Raw genomic sequence first — 19,478 nt, forward strand, 5'->3', positions numbered from 1 at the left:
TAGGCATTCATTGGAAAGTTTATTTACTGTAAACATGCTTTTTGTTCATGCGTTTACACTGAAAGATGGGTCTAAAATATTGTTGTAATCAACAGCATGCAACGGATTCAGCCCTTAAACATCAAGTTGAAAATGCCCCAGAACATTTCCTTAATCGTAAGAGTTCAGCTAAAGTCACCTTCGAAAGTGGAAAATTGTCTCCATTTGCCAACGCCACAAAAAGAACACTGGCTGCTGAGTAAACAAATATAGTCCTGCACAGCAGGAATTGTGAGAGCATGCACTTACTTTCTGTACGCTGTTTTCACATTGTATGAGGCAGCAGAGTTCAGAACCGGGATGCCGAGATCCATGTAGATCTGTTTCCAAATAGATCCGCTCTCAATCTAAAACACAAAACAAACCATCTAATTTCACAAGTCTTTTTGATGACTAAAAGCACTAATTCTTGCTGCACAGAGCTGGTAGTGTCATGCACATCTGTCTACCGCACCCTGGGATCAAGATAGCTTAGAGAAACATGACATCACTCGAATAAGCACAACCATTTTTCCCAATTATCACCCCTCCAAACTCCCAAATATAATTACCCTAAATAACTTTTACAGAACATGCTTGCTTAATTTTTCAACTCAGGTCAGCTCTGTGAACTCCATAAATTCAATCAGTGGTTACTTTCACTTCATATTTTTGGCACGGTCTCACTTCCCACTTGCCGAGTACAATAAACAGATGGTGGGAATCTTAGAACACTCACATTGTCACAGCCTCCGTGAATATACACCAGTCGGAAGAGCTTGAAGAGGTTGAGATCCTTGTAGCCAAGCACTGGAGGTTTGTTAATTGGAGTGCCTTAAAAGGAAAGCAAAGGTGCAGAGAAGCGTTAAACTGAAAATGTGCCCTGCAGAACTGGTCATGAGATTAGATGGGGGGGGGGGGTGGCATTTGAGCTTTTGAGGCCACACACACACACACAAAGATTATAAAAGACATCCACCATGATATACACTATTTAGCTGTCCCTAAGATTGTTAACCCCCATTGAATTTTTTTCCCAATAGTGATTACAACTCAACTGGTGATGTGCAGGCATTACCTCTGTCCTCCATGAACTTGTAAAGCTGCTGTAGAAAGTGGTCCCTTTCCTCTGGGTCTGCCTCATCATCAGGCTGATTAAGAGAAAGTACAACATCTGAATTTAAAGTTCACCAAGTATGGAATTATCTTGCCATCTTTTTAAAAAACCCACTTCACGTAACCAACAAGCAGTTTGCTCAGTGGATATCTAATTGATCATTGACTTAGGGTCAATTACCAAAACGTTATGATTTTTTTTTTTTTTTTAAAGGGCAGCAAAATAAAAACCATGAGGAATTCAGCTATTCTGATTCTAGTTCCTTAAATAGGCTACTAATTAACGATTCTTTTGGCAACCGAACTATTTTTATTTTGGGTAATAAAAATTGACCTAAGCAAACAATAAATTAAAATACATAAACTACATACTGCAATGAGGCAATAATATTTGGTTCAAATAAAGTATCAAAGCAAGTAATCATATGGTTTTATAGGACAGCACTGTTAGAATACATAATATAAACAATGATCGTGTACATTGTGTATTAAGTGTGCCAACGGCCTGGTGATTATTACACTTACTTATTACAGCAGATCAAATACTTGTTTAATATTGGCCAAAAGACATTTAATTCAAATGTTCACTTAACCTTTAATATTTGGCAACAACTTTATGATAGAAATTCTACAGCCACTGTAATTTCTTGAACAAGAATATGTGGACATCAAAACATGTAAACTCAGAGCAAGTTTAAACCGTTCACATATTTAGAAAGCCATCTCCCATTGGTTTATAAATAATTCACGTTATAAATCTGATGAAAAGCGTTCCCAGATGAATGTTATAAGCAACCAAAACTTATAAAACCGAATATTCAAAGATGGAGTTTGAGATTCACGCCACGCATGTAAATAACATTTCATGTGGAGCAGCATTTACTGGTACTGTGAATGGAGCAGCTCCGAGATGCACAAAACCTACACGCACGTAAATAACTAAAGTGCAAACCCACAGGGCATATATATATATATATATATATATATTCACAAAGATATATATATATATATAGTGTCTTTGTGAATTCTCAATAGCATTCTGTAGTATGATTGTAATACATCATCCAGCAATACATAATCATACATCAAACAGGCAAATTGCAAGTGAGGATTTTTTTAAATAGAGTACTCTTTAATTTAGTTAAAATAATTGTTTAGGGCTGGCACGATTCCTTGATTAATTGCAAGCAAGCATTATCGGAGAAAATAAATGGAATTCTTATTTACAGACTTTTAATTTGAACAATTAGTCCTATTTTACTCAATTTTATAAAAACAAATCATCACTTATTAGAAACAATGTATGTTGTGGAATGTATCTTAAATTACACATTTCTCATAAGAACTAGACAGTAATTACACCAATTTAAGTCTTACTAGCCCTAAATGCAAAACACCATAAAAGTTGTCAGAGTTGGACGTGACTGAAAGTGAGATTAATCAACCAACCACTCCTACAGATTCATAAGTGTTTTCGATTTATTAAAAAGAACCAGCTCATAAAAGTAATTCGTTTCTGAATTAAACTGGCAGCATACAAGTACAGACAAAATAGCCGTAATGGACAAAATGACAATCTAAAAACAAAAGTAATGCAGAAGTTATCATCACTAAAATAAAAATAAACTGACTGAAGTGTTACCTGGTAAGAGCTTATATATGTATATATACACTTTACAGTTACTACTGTAATTAAAATACACTTGGTTGTAGGTATAAAATTATACAACTGAAATCGAAATGATTTAACCACCATTGCAAATCAGGTTTATTGGCAACATTTACACTTTCAGCAGTTTGGAATTAACAAATCAAACCAAAGTAATTGAAATAGCTCAACACAACAAATGCTTCAAGTGGTTTCCAAAATTCAATTGAAAATGCAACTTTTAAAATTACTTCTGCAGTCTCAAAATTATTCAACCCCCTGAATAGAATCCCTCACAACAGCACAAAATGACACAAGGGCTTCATTAGGTACACCAGGTGTGCTTGAGCTAGAATAAAAAGGATAAAAAAAAATTCACTTTTGCCAATAGTTGTGTTCAAAATAACTAAGAGTCGCAATAAGGGAGTGAAAACAAATAGTATTGAAACTGAATTATACCAATAACAATAAACATACTGATTAGAGATGCACTGATTGATCTGCTGGTGACCAGAATGGACGATTTTCACGTGATTTTACGCCAGTCAATCACTAGGGGGCCGCATGATCAGCATCACATGTGCACACGGAACGCACATGTAGGAAACCTCATTATGGCCGTTCCGCGTGCATGTTACTCAATGTGCGCATTCACACTGAAGCAGCACATGAGCGTCAAGCAGGAGTGAAGCTGGGGTTTCAGGACTAAATTAAATATTTCACACAAAAAGTGCTCAAACTGCACAGAATTTACATGTCTAGTGTGTTTTAACAAGAACTGGAGTAGGCCGTGTTAGAAAAGAAAGACTCACAAATATTTATAGAAAATTTACCCATTTAAACTTGTTTTTATTATTCAGTTTGGGTAAAAGTATATGGTGTCTTATAAATAAATACAAATATTTGTGTGTGCTGTAAAGTGGTTAGAAAAAATGAAATCGGAATCGGCTAAAATCCGTATATAAGCAGGTCAAACTCAATGAAAAATCGGTATCGGCCTGACAGAAAATTGTAATCGGTGCATCTCTAATACTGATGAAACCCAAGACAACATTACAAATAACCAAGCTCAATACTGGAAACAAACAAACAAATCAAACTTAACCCAAAATAATAAAGTGTTGCTACAGAAAATATGACTTTTTGGAATGGAGTACCCAGGATAAATGTAACAATACTCCCCAAATCACAGCAACAAATACACAAAAACAGACAACATGAGCTATGGAAGGTGTAACTGCAGTATGAGAAAAGAAATACAGTCTGTAATGTAAATCTTATCTGAATGTTGTAGAAAGTCCCAGTCTTTGCAATGACCCAGCCTGGGCAGTGAAGATAATTCAATAATAATAATTCCACTGGTGTAATCCAACACGTAAGAACTCTTTTTTTTCTCCTCTAAAGCCACATTACAAAGTCATCTGGGAGCTTCTCTGCAAACATCCTTAAACACCATGTGATTCCAGCCTTTTTTCAACCTCATTCCACCCATTCCATCACCATGCTTCCACCGCTCTTCCTCTATGCTACCTGCAACCTTAAAACCATTTCCTGTCTTTGTTGCCCTCTTGAGGCCAGGATGAACAATTTCACCCCTGTAACAGGGTAACGGTTACAAACCTAGTAACTGTACATATGGCACATTTAATGTTTTCTAGAGCCCGACCGATATATCGGCAGGCCGATATTATCGGCCGATATTAGGCATTTTCCAAACTATCGGTATCGGCATTTATAATGGCCGATAAATGAATATTTAAAAAAAAAAAAAAAAAAAAAAAAAAAAAAAAAAAAAAAAATCGGACGAAACAGCCTTCAGGGATATTACAGGCACACACGCGCGTGGTCTCTTGCTCTCTCTCCCTCTCTGCTCTGCCGTGCACGCGCTACACGGTTTGGAAGCACAGTCTCGCGGGCGCGCTCGCTCTAGATTCCGGAGATTTTAACTAATTCGCGGGCATCAGTGAGCCGCTATCAATATGCAGGACAGTCCCGGAACTTCCGGGAGGCTATTTTTTTGGTGCTCCCTCAGCTCTTGATGCCTTACGGACAGCGCGTGATGCGCGTGGTGGGAGCTGCGGCACTGGTTAAGCGAGTTCATGGTGAGTTGGTCACGAAACATATACATTCATTGCTTGAATAACAATTAAAATAACATCCCCATCAGTTCTCTTAACTCAAATAAGCATGACAAAATTTGTGACTATCATGTCCAGTTTTGCTGCTGTTAAATAAGCAGAGAGTGAAGCGGAATTAGCTATAGTAACGTTGCGTTGTTACAGTGTAGTTGACTGACTGTCCTTTAAACTTTTGACAATGTGACTGAAATATTTCTTTAATAGCGTGACAGTTATAGCAATGAGACGTATCATCTCTCCTTGGTCTGTTATATTGAAAATGTATGTTTTACAATTTGCAGTATGACGTTATCCATTGCTAAATTATGGCACATCATAGACTAGCTAATGCCACTATCAGTGGAAGACCCCTAACGTTACGAGCTTGGAAACCACAACGAACTTATTCTGCCTAAATAAAGTAATGATTAATGTATTTATAACTAGCATATCTCTAGTTAGAGGCCCTGCATTGTAAAATGTAAGTTAGACTTGCGAGGAGTGAACATTTAGACATAGAGAAAAAGTATCAAACGTAGCTTGTGCATAAAAGTGAGCTTTTCTTTTACACGTGTGTGAAATCCAATGACGCCAAGTGTGCGTTGCAGACTGTCATTCAGCCGCAGCATTAACGAGTCACATAATGGATTTAGATCGCTAAATAGTAGGTTTTAAAAGGCAGGCAGCAACTGATGATTGAAAATGGTTTGATGTAGCTTGATGGAAAGAATTTAAAAAGTGCAGGTAAAGGGATAAGCAAGCTGACATTGTAGTATACCGGAATAGAGAGCCTAAGTCCCGCCCCTCCGCTTCCGGCTCATGGGACCTTATTTCGGAAAAAATATGTATGGAAGTCAATGGCGAGAGATAACTTATCTTTTTATTCCGTCTGAACTGTCCCCTGAACTACACATATGATGTTTGTCAATTTAAAAGGTAAATATGAAAGTCAAGAAAGTCGCAGTTTGTCATAAAACAGAAGAGTAACGTTTAGTTGTATGTGAAAATCGCTCGATGAACTACATCTCTCGTCTCGCACTATGTAGCCTACGTCACAAGATCCGTTGCTCGTATGTGTGTATTCTGGCTCAAAACACGAGTCAGGCATGACGGCGTAACGTTAGGATTATAATGTAAGACTATAGAAAAAATGACAGACGTTAGCTTCAGTAAAGTTAGCTTCATTCATTGAGAGAAAAGGTATGACGTCGCATGTGCGCCTTCTGGGTTTGTAGTCTTTGTAATTACGTATTTTCACAGTCTTATACCTCAACAGTTTTACATCAAACTGCGACTTTCTTGACTTTAAAATGTATCTTTTAAATTGACAAACATCATATGTGTAATTCAGGGCACAATTCAAACGAGATCAAAATATTTGTTGTCTCTCGCCATTGACTACCATACAATATTTTTCCGAAATAAGGTCCCATGGTGGTCGACCGGAAGGGGAGGGACTTAGGCTCTCTATATAAGACAAGGTTTTTTGTCCTAAAAATAGGTTGAAAAATGTTTGTTTTTTAGGTTGATAAAAACCTTTATCTTGTTTAATGATAATATAAAAGTCATGATGATGATAGTAATAATGTCATTTTTATTTATTTTTTTGTAATTATTACTCTCAATAGTAATAATAATAATAATACTGGTAGTAATAGTTGTGGCTGTAGCAGCAATCATTTTATTTGTATGTTTATTACTACAAATAACTAATGTTAGGGAAATCTGTTAATGTTTTGTTGCGCGTTTCTGAATTATTATTATTTTTTTAAATATCGGCCGATATATCGGAATATCGGATTTTAAAACCAACAAATATTTGTATCGGTATCGGCCTTCAAAATCCTTTATCGGTCGGGCTCTATTGTTTTCTGAATAGACCATTAATCCTTTGGTTAATTTACCAATAAATAATAACCATAACTAATTGATGTATGCACTTTTACCTAAATAATGATAATAACAAATATTGTTATGACAGATAAGGTTTATGCAGTGAAGGCCAAATTAGGAAAGGCTGTTTAAAATGGCTGCGTTCACAGTTTCTTTTTAGGATACAGCAATTGCTTACAAGTGTGAACCCTGAAAGGTTCTGTTAATTCAGATGATTAAAGTAGTGGCTTAAATATGTTCATTGAATAAAACAGCTGAAGTCACAACCGCATTTTTAAGCTGCTTTTACACTGTCGGGCCGAACAGTTCAAGAAATGGTTCCAGTCATGTTTCCACTTGAGTCTGGTACAGCACGGCACCGCACGATTACAATCCGTTCTTGACCAGGAATTCTGGTAGAAAACCATGCTGGTAGAATGCATGTAGTGACGTCGCCAATCAGGATTGGTCACTTGGAGTTTTTCCCTCTTTTAAACCTCGCTTTTATATCGCATAGGCCAAGCCGTGCTTTCGAATTAGCGCAATTTCCCTCGTATTTGCTTGAATGGTGGGTTCATTATTATTAATGAAAAACACAACAGCAAAACAACAAACTTGCTTATATTAAACATAACTTAATAAAATTAATGGTGATAAATCTGACTCCTGTGCTGCGAATCTCGTTTGGCCCACAATACATTTAGCAGACACGTTCAGTTTTTAAATGGTAGTATCTATTCTCTAAATAAATTATTTTTATAACTATAAAAAAAATCTAAACAACAGGTACTCGATTCATATAGATTTATGATCTCTTTATGAACTTTTTGAATCAACAAAGTGGTAGTTGCGTTGAGTAAATTATTATTTTTTCATTTATGGGTGAACTAAAATTAAGACCGTTTAGTCAGCAACTAGGCTAGTTGATTGTAAAAAAAAAAATGCAAACAATGTAGTTTTGCACATCCTTATTCTAAACATAATTCTAGTCCAGGCTTTCTGAGGAAACAATTAATTAAAAAGAACAGCAACCCATCATTTCCAAGAATGTTTACACTTATCTTTTCACATGCTGGCCTTATAATTGTCCAACATGCAGGACCTTTTCCAGCGGGGAAAGAAGACTCTTTGAGATGAGCTCAGCCCTGCCCACCATCAAAACTGGCACACCTCCACTGGGCCTCAGCCAATCCCGCAGCCTTTTCACAACCAAAGGAACGAGCGGTTTCCATGGGAACGTGTCGGAAAACCAAGCAAATGGCCATTTGTCCAAACTCGGGGAGCAGGAAGAATGAGACATTGTTGTCCGAAGCCTGGGGGCTTTCCCACATGCTGAGACCATTCAGTGGGCTTAATCAAGGTGTACGAGAACATGAGATGTAAAGGGCCGATGGAATGTCTTCACAAATCAACATAAATACCAACACTGGGGCTCTCATTCAGTTGACACTGGTCTCGAATGGCCTCATATTGCTTCAGTACGTCTGGTGCCCAGCTCTGGCAGCCCCTTTCATCAGAGCAATCACTGCAAAACTACATGCCAATCACTGAGACCAAGAAACAAAGGTCCAAGCAAGAGTATAAACTAAAGTACCATAATACGAGTAAAAAAAAAAAAAAAACAAGACTGCAAATTTCCAACATCACCAACTTCTGAATTCGCCAGCAACACCAACAATTTTTTTCAACATTTGGAAAATTGCTTTTAAGGGAAAACCTATTTCTGGGGTAAAATGTAAAGAATTAGAAATAAAGAAATACTGGAGTCTTACTTCTTCTAGTTCTGGCTTCTTCTGTTCCTCCTCCTCACCCTCTTTGCCTTCCCCATCCCGATCCCCATCATCTTCATCACTGCTGGAGGATTCAAGAATCTCGCTCAAGTCCACTTTCCAGCTGTCAGGGACCTGTCTGGCTTGTAGAAAGAGCTGTGCTGCTTCAAACCCTGGTAACAGAAAAAACACAGACACAAGAAAGAGTGTATGAGAGATCAGACTGTGACCTGGAAACAGTCAAGTCATTAGAGGTCAGCTGATCTTGGGTCTCATACCTTTCTTGAGTGAGTATTCAGGTTTAGAGAGGGTGTCAATGTTTACTTCCTGAACATCTTTGCGTGCCACGGTGTGACTGCAGAACAAAAACAGTGATAAATCAGAAATAGAATAGTAACAACATGAAAATGTTTCTGTTTCGTCTTATTAAAGAAAATTTATAAATCACATTAAAAAGCAAAACACCTCCATTACAGATCCCATGAAATTGCTTAATGAGCAAAGCTATCAGATGAAATAAAGGCTACAACGTTCATTTTTACTTCATGGGTTTTGTAAATGTCAAAGCTACTTTTCAATGCTACTCACAATTTGGAATCAGCAAATGATCTCACTAAACATTGGTCCTTTTTGACAGTTAGTTCATCATTGCAGCTTGGAGAGATCACCTTTAAAGAGGAAGAAAATATTAAAGATCTTAAAGTGAAAACAGCAAGTCTTTAACTGTATAGAATACTGTTTTCGTTTATTTTAATATTAGAACTGCCAGTCTTCAGAGTCTTTAGTCCTCATTGACACATATTCAATCAGAAAGATCTTTATTCTTTCCCCGCTAGCACATTTAAAAAAAAAAGTTGCCAGCCAGTGCATTTTTGTCAAAGGTCGGTTTCAGAAAAATGATCAAAACAACCTTTGCAACCCCGAAACAACAAACTGCAACAAGTACTTTCCAACAGCAGCAATACAACATCTCAAGACTGGCTCCATTTTTAAATGTGACCCTGGACCACAAAAGTCATAAGTCGCACGGGTATATCTGTGGCAATAGCCAACAAAATATTGTATGGGTCAAAAAGATAATTTTTTCTTTTGTGGTCCAGGGTCACATATGTTTTCATTTTGTTCCAAACCAATATACAGCTTTTGTGCCACTTTTTTTTACTGAGCACAATCTTTTCCATACAACAGTTTCAAACACTTTAACATCATCAGTAAACAACTTTCAGTCTGCTCCCCATACAAAGCTATCGCATACGTTCAGAATACTACTCTCACGAGCATAGACCATGTTTAGTCTCTTTACGAATTTAACTTATGCACAAAATTGGAATACGCATTAAAACATTTGCAAAAAAAGCAGCGCTTCCATACAGCGAGACAAAAAGATCAAAATCGATACTTCCTGATAAATTGGCACCAAATAACAAAGAAAAATTTAATTTGCTGCAGTAAAAGCCACTGTAGCTCTTTTTTCGTATATAATAAATTACTTGCACCTCAGCGTGCAAATTAAAAGCAATAACATGTTAACTTGGGTGGATGTCTGCTGTTTGGGAACGCAGTCATGTAATTATACTAAACCACTTTGAAGGCAGAATTTGGTAACACTATTTTACAGTGTCCTTTAGGGGTGTAACGATACCTTCATTTCACGATTCGATATATATCACGATACTGAACTCACGATACGATATTATTGCGATACTCCCAAGACATATGATAAAAGGTTAACAAAAAATTTACTGTTGATTAAAATGCTAACTTTGATATTACATTGTGGGTTTAAATGAACAGGTTTGGACTTGGTGCTTGTAATTCAAGGACAATGGTGACACCAGAATAAAAATATTCATGATTCTGAAGCTGACCATTGCATTATTATACATTATAATCAACATTATATAGTAGTTTAATGTAGTACTGACACTAAAACTCTGAAAACATTATTTTTTTCTTATACAGTAATTTCTATTTTGGGTGAACTATCCACGATACATATTGTCACTATCCACGATACGTATTGTTGCATTTTTGTATTGCGATATATTGTGGCACGATATATTGTTACACCCCTAGTGTCCTTGTTACATATGTTACATGTCCGTACTAGGGCTGAACGATACATCAAATTTTCATCGTCATCGCGATATGAACTCCCGCGATGAACACATCGCAACAGACAGCCTGACACGATGAATAATGCCTGGTTCAGATTAGCACTACACGTTTTTGACTCCTAAAATCTTGTCCAGGACAAAGAACATGTCAGACTACACGTTGCTTTCCGACCAGTCATCGCGTGCCGTCACACACACACACACATTCACTCGCATGCACAGACACACAGATCGAATCTTGCGTCCCGACGTCCGTTGTCGTTATTACGAATCTCCACGACACCCATACGTCAAACGGATCGTGCCAAAATCGCGCTAAAATCGTGTATTCTGAACCAGGCAGGTAATAAACGTTTGACCTATCACGCAAAGAACCTATTAAAGCACTAAGACATGGGAACAGTATAGTTAACAATCACATTTATCGCAAGTCATATCGTCATCGCAATATTAAACAATGTTATCGCACATCGCAGCTTTTCCTCATATCGTTCAGCCCTAGTCCGTACCCTAGTAATAACAGTAAATTATGCATAATTACACGCAACTAACCCTCAACCAAATCCTAATCCTACCCTAACCCTATAGAGCTGGTAAGTCCCGCCCCCTCCGTAAAACCCCGCTGGACCTCAAAGTTGAAAAACCGTCAATGCAAGTGAATGGGAGAAAATAATTATTTTCTGGTCCCGTTCGAATTGTGCCATGAATGTGAACATATGTTGTCTGTGAATTTTTTATATAATCTTTCGTGTGAAGAATGCTACAATTTAGCGGGTAGAAGTTTGATACGGGTAGACTTTGTGTGAGAGCACTTTGTGGACTACAACTTTTCGCTGCTTTCGACGCGTTTGAAACGTCAACACCACTAGCACACGGCTCTAGCTCACGGATCCCGCTAGACATGGCTGTGTCTTTGGTGCACTTCACCGCCTTCTTTCAGGGAGAGGACAAAATCGTTGAGGTTGGCGAAAACCACGGGTAAGTCAACTTTATGGGGTGACGTCACATAGGCGACATGTAGTCTTTCTCGTTATGTCTTTTCCACAACTGCTAGCCGACGAATCATACCATATACTGTCAAACTTGTGACATGAAAGATTATATAAAAAAATTCACAGACAACATATGTTCACATTCATGGCACAATTCAAACGGGACCAGAAAATAATTATTTTCTCCCATTCACTTGCATTGACGGTTTTTCAGCTTTGAGGTCCAGCGGGGTTTTACGGAGGGGGCGGGACTTACCAGCTCTATAGTAAGTACATGTAGTTAAATAATATTACTCAGTACTTAAATATATAATTACACTAACAATGACACCTTAAAATAAAGTGTAACCCAGAATTTTCTCAGGCACTTCAGAATTACCTAAACAACATTTTAGATGCTGTGCAACGAGATCGGCCCACTGGTTAGTTCAGTTATGCCGACCCATCGCGCAAAGTCACATGACTTTTTTGATGCGCATTAATTTATTCAGTAAAATTGTTTCCATTGTAGTTTATGGGCATATTTTTTTATAAAAATATTTGCTTCTTTTTTAGAATGTATGTGCATCTTGACGTTTCCATCCATTTTATCAATGCGATTTCACAAAGTATGTGGATGGTAACATAACTCGTCTTTCTAGCTGGATTTAAAATCCAAAAGTTAAAAGAGGTTTGTAAATGAATGAAGGACTCACCAAGACGTAGTGGCAGGAATCACTATCAGACCCACTCTGAACACAAGCAACTTTCCCCAAAAGATCATCATTAAGCCTTCTCTTGTCGTCGTCGTCATCTTCACTCGATGAAGACTCCTTCTCATCGTCCGCACTGCATTTCATCAAACAGAGCACTAATGTTTGAAACATGCTCCCTTTTCACATTAAAACAATGACCAGAAAACTGTATTTTTTCGTGTAGGAAAATAAATAAAATAGACAGGGTTCGTACACATTTTTATCAAGAATATTTGCCTCAAAAGTCATGGAAATTTAATGACTAACGTTCCATGAAATGTTGTACATGTAAAATAAGAATAAAAATCCATGTTCAAATTTCAAAATCACAGCATCTCAACTAATTAATGACAAGCTATGTGGTTTATTAAAAAAGTAAACGCTGACACACCAGTAAGACGGTTAGATACTGTGTCTGACCCTCAGAACTACACTGTGTAGCAACAGATTAACATACATGGGAGGCAACAATGTTAAATAAGTAAAAAAAAGTGTCCAGTAAACACAGACAGTAACTTTTCAAGGTGGCAGTACCAGAGACAAACTGGTATATTTTGGAATAAAAAATGTGGTAACCAAGAAGGTTTTAAAACCGCTTTGCCTACTTTTTACCATTAATCTCACTGGATAACCTTCAATCAACAACAAGATAACATCCCTATTTGAATTCCCCCAAAACGGTCGAGTTTACTTTTTAATTTATGCAATTTACACCAAGCACAAACTGCAACTGCCAGCCATTACCCCATGCCAGGGTCAGAAATTAACTTTTCCATTAAGGGGCCCCTTGCAATTGATTTCCAGGGGCTTTTTTCCCCTCCTTCATTAATGCATTTTTTATGATTACCTTTTGTTCCCTTTTGTGTCAAATACTTAATTACTTACTTAGATCAGAATACTATATAGACTGTTACCAACTTACCAATAACATTTTATCATTTAACAAAAGCCATCTTTACACCCTCTGAAACAGCATAAATGTTTATTTACACAAACCGTTTAATGTTGCTCATAAATGATAAAATGTTCCATTACAGGGTCATTATTGTCAAATAATGCTCTTGATATTGTAATAATTATTATTAATGCAGATTAATAGAATACATAAAAGTGTTTGGGGAAGATGCATGTCATTTTCAGATAAAACCATCTAAGAACCATTCATTAATTATTTTAGAAATTAAGACTAAATCTTATCAGCATGATGAATAAATTATATTAACTGGAATAAACTGTATACAGAAAGGGAGCAGCGAATGTGACCGATAGTAAAGCCATCCATAACTTCGGTCTAGCGCGAGTTCAAGTACTCACAAGCACTCCCGTTGAAATTACGGAAGCGGACTACACTGCATGAATCTCTTACATCGAATCTGCACTTTGTTGTTTATGATGGGAGAATTCGCGACTTTCAGTCAGAGCGCGTGCACTGAACAAAACTCTTCGTTTCAGCAATGACTAATCTGAACGCCTCTGATTGGTTGCCCATCACATTCATAAGCTCAACAGAAACGTGTGTGATTGGTTACAATGCTAAACGCCGCAAAAACAAACCTGAAGGATTGCCGCAATCAAACGAATATTAAGTATTGTAGTTTGTTTAACCCGTATTATCACTTAAACATATATTTTATTAAATAAATATTTTGAAACAAATTTCCATGACTTTTCCAGGCCTGGATATTGCTTTTTTTTTATTCCATGACTTTTCCAGGTTTTTCATGACCATACGAACCCTGATAGAAATAAAATAGAAAGGGAAATAAAAAAAAGCTAGAATAATGTTCATTCAACCTCAAAAACAAACTGGGAATCATCAGTTTAAACACTGACTGAGGATGTAGGATCTAATTGTAACAATAGCAAAACAAGACTATAGCCCCGTTCACACCACCAGCGACACGATCTCATTAATTTCAATGGAGGGCTGGGACTTCAGGCGACAAGAGCGATAGTGACCGTTGGCGACAGAATGTGGGCGTGCCAAGCTGCGTGAGACACGCAACAAAAGTTCAGAAATTTCAACTTTATGCAAATGAGAAGCGAATTTCACGAGCAACAACCAATAGTGAAGTGTGTCAGTGAACCTCACGTCACAGTCTCGACGGCAGGCAAGACAGAACAGAGTTCGAGTGATTTCACGGTTTTATATGATTTGACTGTGTAACCACATACATGGATATAATAAAATGATGCATGGAAAACAAACTGTCGACAGTCTTAGTGAGTTTAATTCATACATAGTTTGTGTGTTGTAATTGTATGATGCAAGTTTAGCACTGCTGCTTCATTTTACAGTTTCCCTTGCATTATGTTGATTATTAGGGACAAGACTGTAACTGTTGACAGTATAGGTGCGTTCAGACTACAAGCGACAAAACGACACCATTCATTTCAATGGGGAGTGGGTGATTTCCGGCGACACCCGCGACAGCGACCGTTGGCAACCAGATGGGGCGTGTCTGGCGACGCGACAAAGTTGAGATCTGTTATACAAATGAAGAGCGAATTTTGGGAGCGACAACCAATAGGAGTGAAGTCAGTGGAGCGCGCGTGATCCGTCACTCTTCAGTGCTGAGTCTGACCGAAGCAAGTTGAACGAGAAGCTCATTTTAGCAGTCAGAAACTGTCCTATAATTTATGATATATCTCCGTGTACATACAGTGGTATTCGCCGTGCTGACTCCGAGCCTGAATGGTTTTGTGAGCCCAGATAGACCGGTATTTACCCGTTTGCTGCAGTTAAACAGCCGCGAAGGCAAAGAGCACTCGCTGTTTCTCGTTCATCTTTAATATTATGCATTATATGTACTGATTCCATTTATATTTACACTTTTCCTTCCAAAATATTTGTTTGTAACAGCATGAAAACAGATTTGTTGTCTACAACATGAAGTAACATCCGTGAATGTCACTCACAAACATTACTAAGCTACCAGTAGTGGTTACGCCCACTAGCGTCCTAACCGCCAGCCAATGGCGACCAGCAGTGACAAAGTCGCTTGTAGTGTGAACGCACCTTTAGAGTGGGTTTAATTTGTTGATTGATCGATCGTTATTCTAGTTAATGATTTAATGCACTGAGCAATGCTGTGGTTAATATAACACTCTCCAACAGCATAATATTACTTTTAAATCTTTTAACCTTAATTCCTAGTCAAATTAGAATGATATCTTTGTTTTATATATAACTTGTGATTGCACTTTCTATAGATATGGTCAGACGTGCAGTCTACCAATAACAGAGCGACAGCACTGGGAACGCCAACAAGCGACTACACGGTACAGAGACTATGACATACAGCGACAAAATCGCTGGCGGTGTGAACCGGGTTTCTGAAGTGTATAACAAGCTCAGTATGAATTTAGCCACTGCACTTATATCAGAGATCATTTACATACAGAAGTTTTAAATATACATTAGCAAAAGTTTAAAATAAAGAAGGGATTTGAACGAAAGTGGGAAAATGAGCATGTAAAACTAAGAAACTATGATGTGGACTTGTAAACTGTGAGGAATTCATCTAATAATGATCTTCATATACACTTCATACATCTAGATAGCACAAAGAGGAAAAGACTGCAAATACTCACACTGCCTGAGAAGACCTTCTACCCCGATTTGTCTTCTTTCCAATGACTGGAGTGCCAAAGTGCTCTGGGTTAGTAAGGGGCAGTTGGTCCAAAGTCTGTTACAGAGAGAAATAGGCAGAAAAGAGAGAGAGAGAGAGAGAGAGAGTGAGAAAAACAGGGGAAAGTGTTAACCACAAGACACATGATGCAGATATCCTCACACTCAATATATTTTTCACATTTACCTCACTCTCTGCAAAATGTCTTTCGCCTTTAAGACACAGTGAAGTTCTTCTAAGGGTTTTCTCATCGCCGTCATCAAAAACTGCAATGACCATGGGAGGAAAAAAAACATTAAAATGTAAACGACAAGTTTAGTTTACTGAAGATCAATTATAGGGCCTAAGAGTGGTACTATATGTGCAATTCTAGGGAGATTTAGTCAGCTGTGTCTGTACGTACCCACAGTGTACCAGCTGGCATCTGTGAGTTTGCTGATGACAGCTTCGCTAAGTCCACCCTCTGGGCTCTTCACTTCCACTGTTGAGCCAACCTGAGACCAGAGATGTAGAACACATCATTGCACTACCTAACTTTTTGTGCAATAAACTGCTGTGACACAAATAGGACGAATTTCAAACAGAGTTCAGTTAAAAACATTTCTGCAACTTTTCTTGTTTTAGAGTTAAAAATTGTCTATGAGCTACAATGTATACAATATATATTTTGCCTCATAATTAAGAGTGCACAAGGTGCTCCGTTTCTTTAAACAATATTCCAGTCATATAATAACATTTGTGGGGAAAAGTTAATTGTGAACATGGCTACAACTAAGCAGTACCTTCTAGTAAATATTGCATGTGCAAGACAAAACATTTATAACAAGCATTATATGAAAACTGATTTAACTGAATTGGAGTTAGTGTCTAAAAAAAAAAGTCTCTCTTACCCTTAAGGGTCCTTTGACTTGGTCATCTTGGACAACTTGTGAGGTGCTGTCTCCTTTAAGCATAACCTACAAACAAAACAAAAGGTAAAAAATATAGAAAAAGAGCACCGAAGCATGAAGGTGAGTGACATGGATGGTAAGACAGTAACCATACAGCTCAGTGAAGGTGAAGTAATCTGGTTGTGTAACAGACGGCATTTTCTTCATGATCTCTCTCAAACAAGCTTCTTAATGAGCGTCTACATACAATATGTAGTAAAGAGGAACTAATTCCTTGCAGTAAAACTTGAGAATGTGCAACACAAACTTCAGGTATGTGTTGCTCTGTGTTACTCAAGGCTATCATGTTTCAATAGGTTAAAGTACCGCCACAAACCAAGACCTTGAGAGAAAACAAAACATTGGTGACGTACAATGAGATCTTGCAAAAAAGCCAGTATGTGGATTAACCCTAAAACAACATACTTGTGATTGATAGGTGCTGATCAAAATTAAGCCATTTGTAAGCTTACTGTTAAGACTACTCTATCTGAAAAGATGGACGTTCTGCACAGCCGAAGTTTGAATGGTCTGCAGAGTTAGTTCACAAAGCAGAATTATTAGGAGGTTTTCCTTTGGCATGCTACATTACTGAAGCTTGCAGTGTAAAATGCACCAAACACTTCTGCATAAAAGCAACATAACCCTTTTATAGAAACAAATCTCTGCATTGTCACCAGCAGAACATGACACTTGGAAAACTTTGTTTATCCTCTATGTCATCTGACACTGGCTTGACATAAGCCGCATGTGAACTCTGAACTTTTTCACTTTTCACATTTAAAAAAAAATATATATAAAGCTCAAAGATGACTGTTAGCTGAAAACACACACCAAGGACTATTTAAAAGGGACAAAGTTTTGAAAGTATACATTTCACAGTGATATATATAGTATGAGGCTAATTTCAACTGCGTGATGTTTTATTATCAAAAAATTTTAACAATATTGTTACCTGGGGAAATACTTAAAATTGCTTATATTTTACATCCAACTTTATCCACATGCATACAGTATACTCAGGTAAAGCAATATAATAAATAGCAAACCTAAAGAACTTAATTGTTTACATCATCGCAAAATATAAACTATATCATTAAATTGTGACTAAGGAATTAAGATGATCTAAACATTAAGCTAATGAATTGCTGTAAAGCTGCTTTGAAAATGTGTATTGTGAAAAGCGCTATACAAATCAAATTGACTTTGCATAATGAATACATGCTTATATCAGACAGATTAAACGTACCTTAACTTTCACCATGCGTTTAACAGTCTTGATTTTTGCCTCGCAGAAGGCACCGCGGTACTTCGCGCTCACATCCGTCCCCACAGTCAGGTAGGCAGGTTCATCTGCTACCTGTGAACAGTGTAAATATTATTAAGGTGCATAGACAGACTCATACCAACACTTGCTCTTTGCATGGTCACAGTTATGAAAAGCATGAACAAAAACATCTAAGAATACTTAAAGTAATAGCACATAAGTGTTGTGAAAAGTACTATCTTGGTTATCCAGAAAGCATGTATAGAGACTGACTACCTCAATCATTGAACTACTGAGCTTCTCTGATAATCCCTGGTCAGCTATTCTACAAAAAACCCATCCATATCTGATTTATTCATTTAAGTGTGTTGTTCCAGATGCTTGCTGGGCTTCATTTAGGGAGGCGTCGCCTATCAGAACTGCAGAGACTCACCTTCATCTTGATGGCTATTTGAGGGAGTCCAGCTCGATTGGTTTCGACTGCTGAAACAGAACACACAAGCAGAAAGAAAAAACAGTCACGATCTGGCGCCATGTGCTAAAAAAATGTGTCATATGCATGTGTGTGAAGAATTTGACAGCACAACACAAACACACAGAACAGAGAAAATGCTAAAGGAGCTAACGCAGCTAGCCACTTCTCGTCCTTATCCCTTTCAAAATGATCAAATAAACAAGACCAACCCATCAAAACAAAGCCTTAACTGCCTCACCGTGACTTTACCTCCAATCTGAGCCACTTACGATATCTTGATGATGTAAATACAAAGCACGGAGTCACTGAAGGAAAACATAACCCCTTCAAACCCTGCGTGTTTCCTTCCCGCTTCACTCACTGTGTGTGTGTGTGTGTGTGTGTGTGTGTCACGTCGCCATCATAGCTCACACACCGTCCTGCACCATGTCAGCCCCTCCACCATCCACTAACCCCCGTTTTCCCTCAATTAACACTGTATTTACCGAACTATCGGAGTTCGAAGAACGTCAAACTGACAGTTATGATGGTTATTGACGCCTGTCAATCAAATTGTGACGGTTGAGCTAAATATAGTGAAGCTGTTATGGCGATTTAAATAGTTCTTCGGGTTAGTTCCGCAACAATATGTGAGGCGACTTTTCCCTTCAAACTGAGTTATAAGTTTTAGACTATAAAGTGATCGGTTTTGAGTGGTTAGTTTAAGTAAAAGTCGTCGGGTAAAATCTGTGAGAAAACAAGCCGACTAACGTTAGATGTGACTAGGCTCTGCCATTCAATTTTTTTTCTCTT

The 19,478-nt window shown here is 37.7% G+C and overlaps 1 protein-coding gene across 2 annotated transcripts in view; it reads right to left on the reverse strand.

Annotated features, from left to right (window-relative positions):
• Nucleotides 1-19,478, reverse strand: part of arid4a (AT-rich interactive domain 4A) — a 33,336-nt gene that overhangs the window by 12,924 nt on the left and 934 nt on the right. The window contains exons 1-14 of one of the 2 annotated variants that reach the window (XM_079631992.1): nt 18,956-19,143; nt 18,645-18,694; nt 18,194-18,304; nt 16,906-16,971; nt 16,419-16,509; nt 16,202-16,281; nt 15,978-16,072; nt 12,345-12,477; nt 9,129-9,208; nt 8,819-8,895; nt 8,544-8,713; nt 1,097-1,169; nt 758-852; nt 289-386 (exon numbers count right to left, since the gene is read on the reverse strand). In XM_079631992.1, the coding sequence (XP_079488118.1) occupies nt 289-386; nt 758-852; nt 1,097-1,169; nt 8,544-8,713; nt 8,819-8,895; nt 9,129-9,208; nt 12,345-12,477; nt 15,978-16,072; nt 16,202-16,281; nt 16,419-16,509; nt 16,906-16,971; nt 18,194-18,304; nt 18,645-18,650 (1,175 nt within the window). In that variant the 5' untranslated portion in view covers nt 18,651-18,694; nt 18,956-19,143. Of the gene's footprint in view, nt 1-288; nt 387-757; nt 853-1,096; nt 1,170-8,543; nt 8,714-8,818; nt 8,896-9,128; nt 9,209-12,344; nt 12,478-15,977; nt 16,073-16,201; nt 16,282-16,418; nt 16,510-16,905; nt 16,972-18,193; nt 18,305-18,644; nt 18,695-18,955; nt 19,144-19,478 lie in introns of those variants that run through there. The other variant, XM_079631991.1, reaches the window with a different exon arrangement.

Source organism: Phoxinus phoxinus, assembly GCF_949152265.1.
Source record: "Phoxinus phoxinus genome assembly, chromosome: 13".
Lineage (NCBI taxonomy): Eukaryota > Metazoa > Chordata > Actinopteri > Cypriniformes > Leuciscidae > Phoxinus > Phoxinus phoxinus.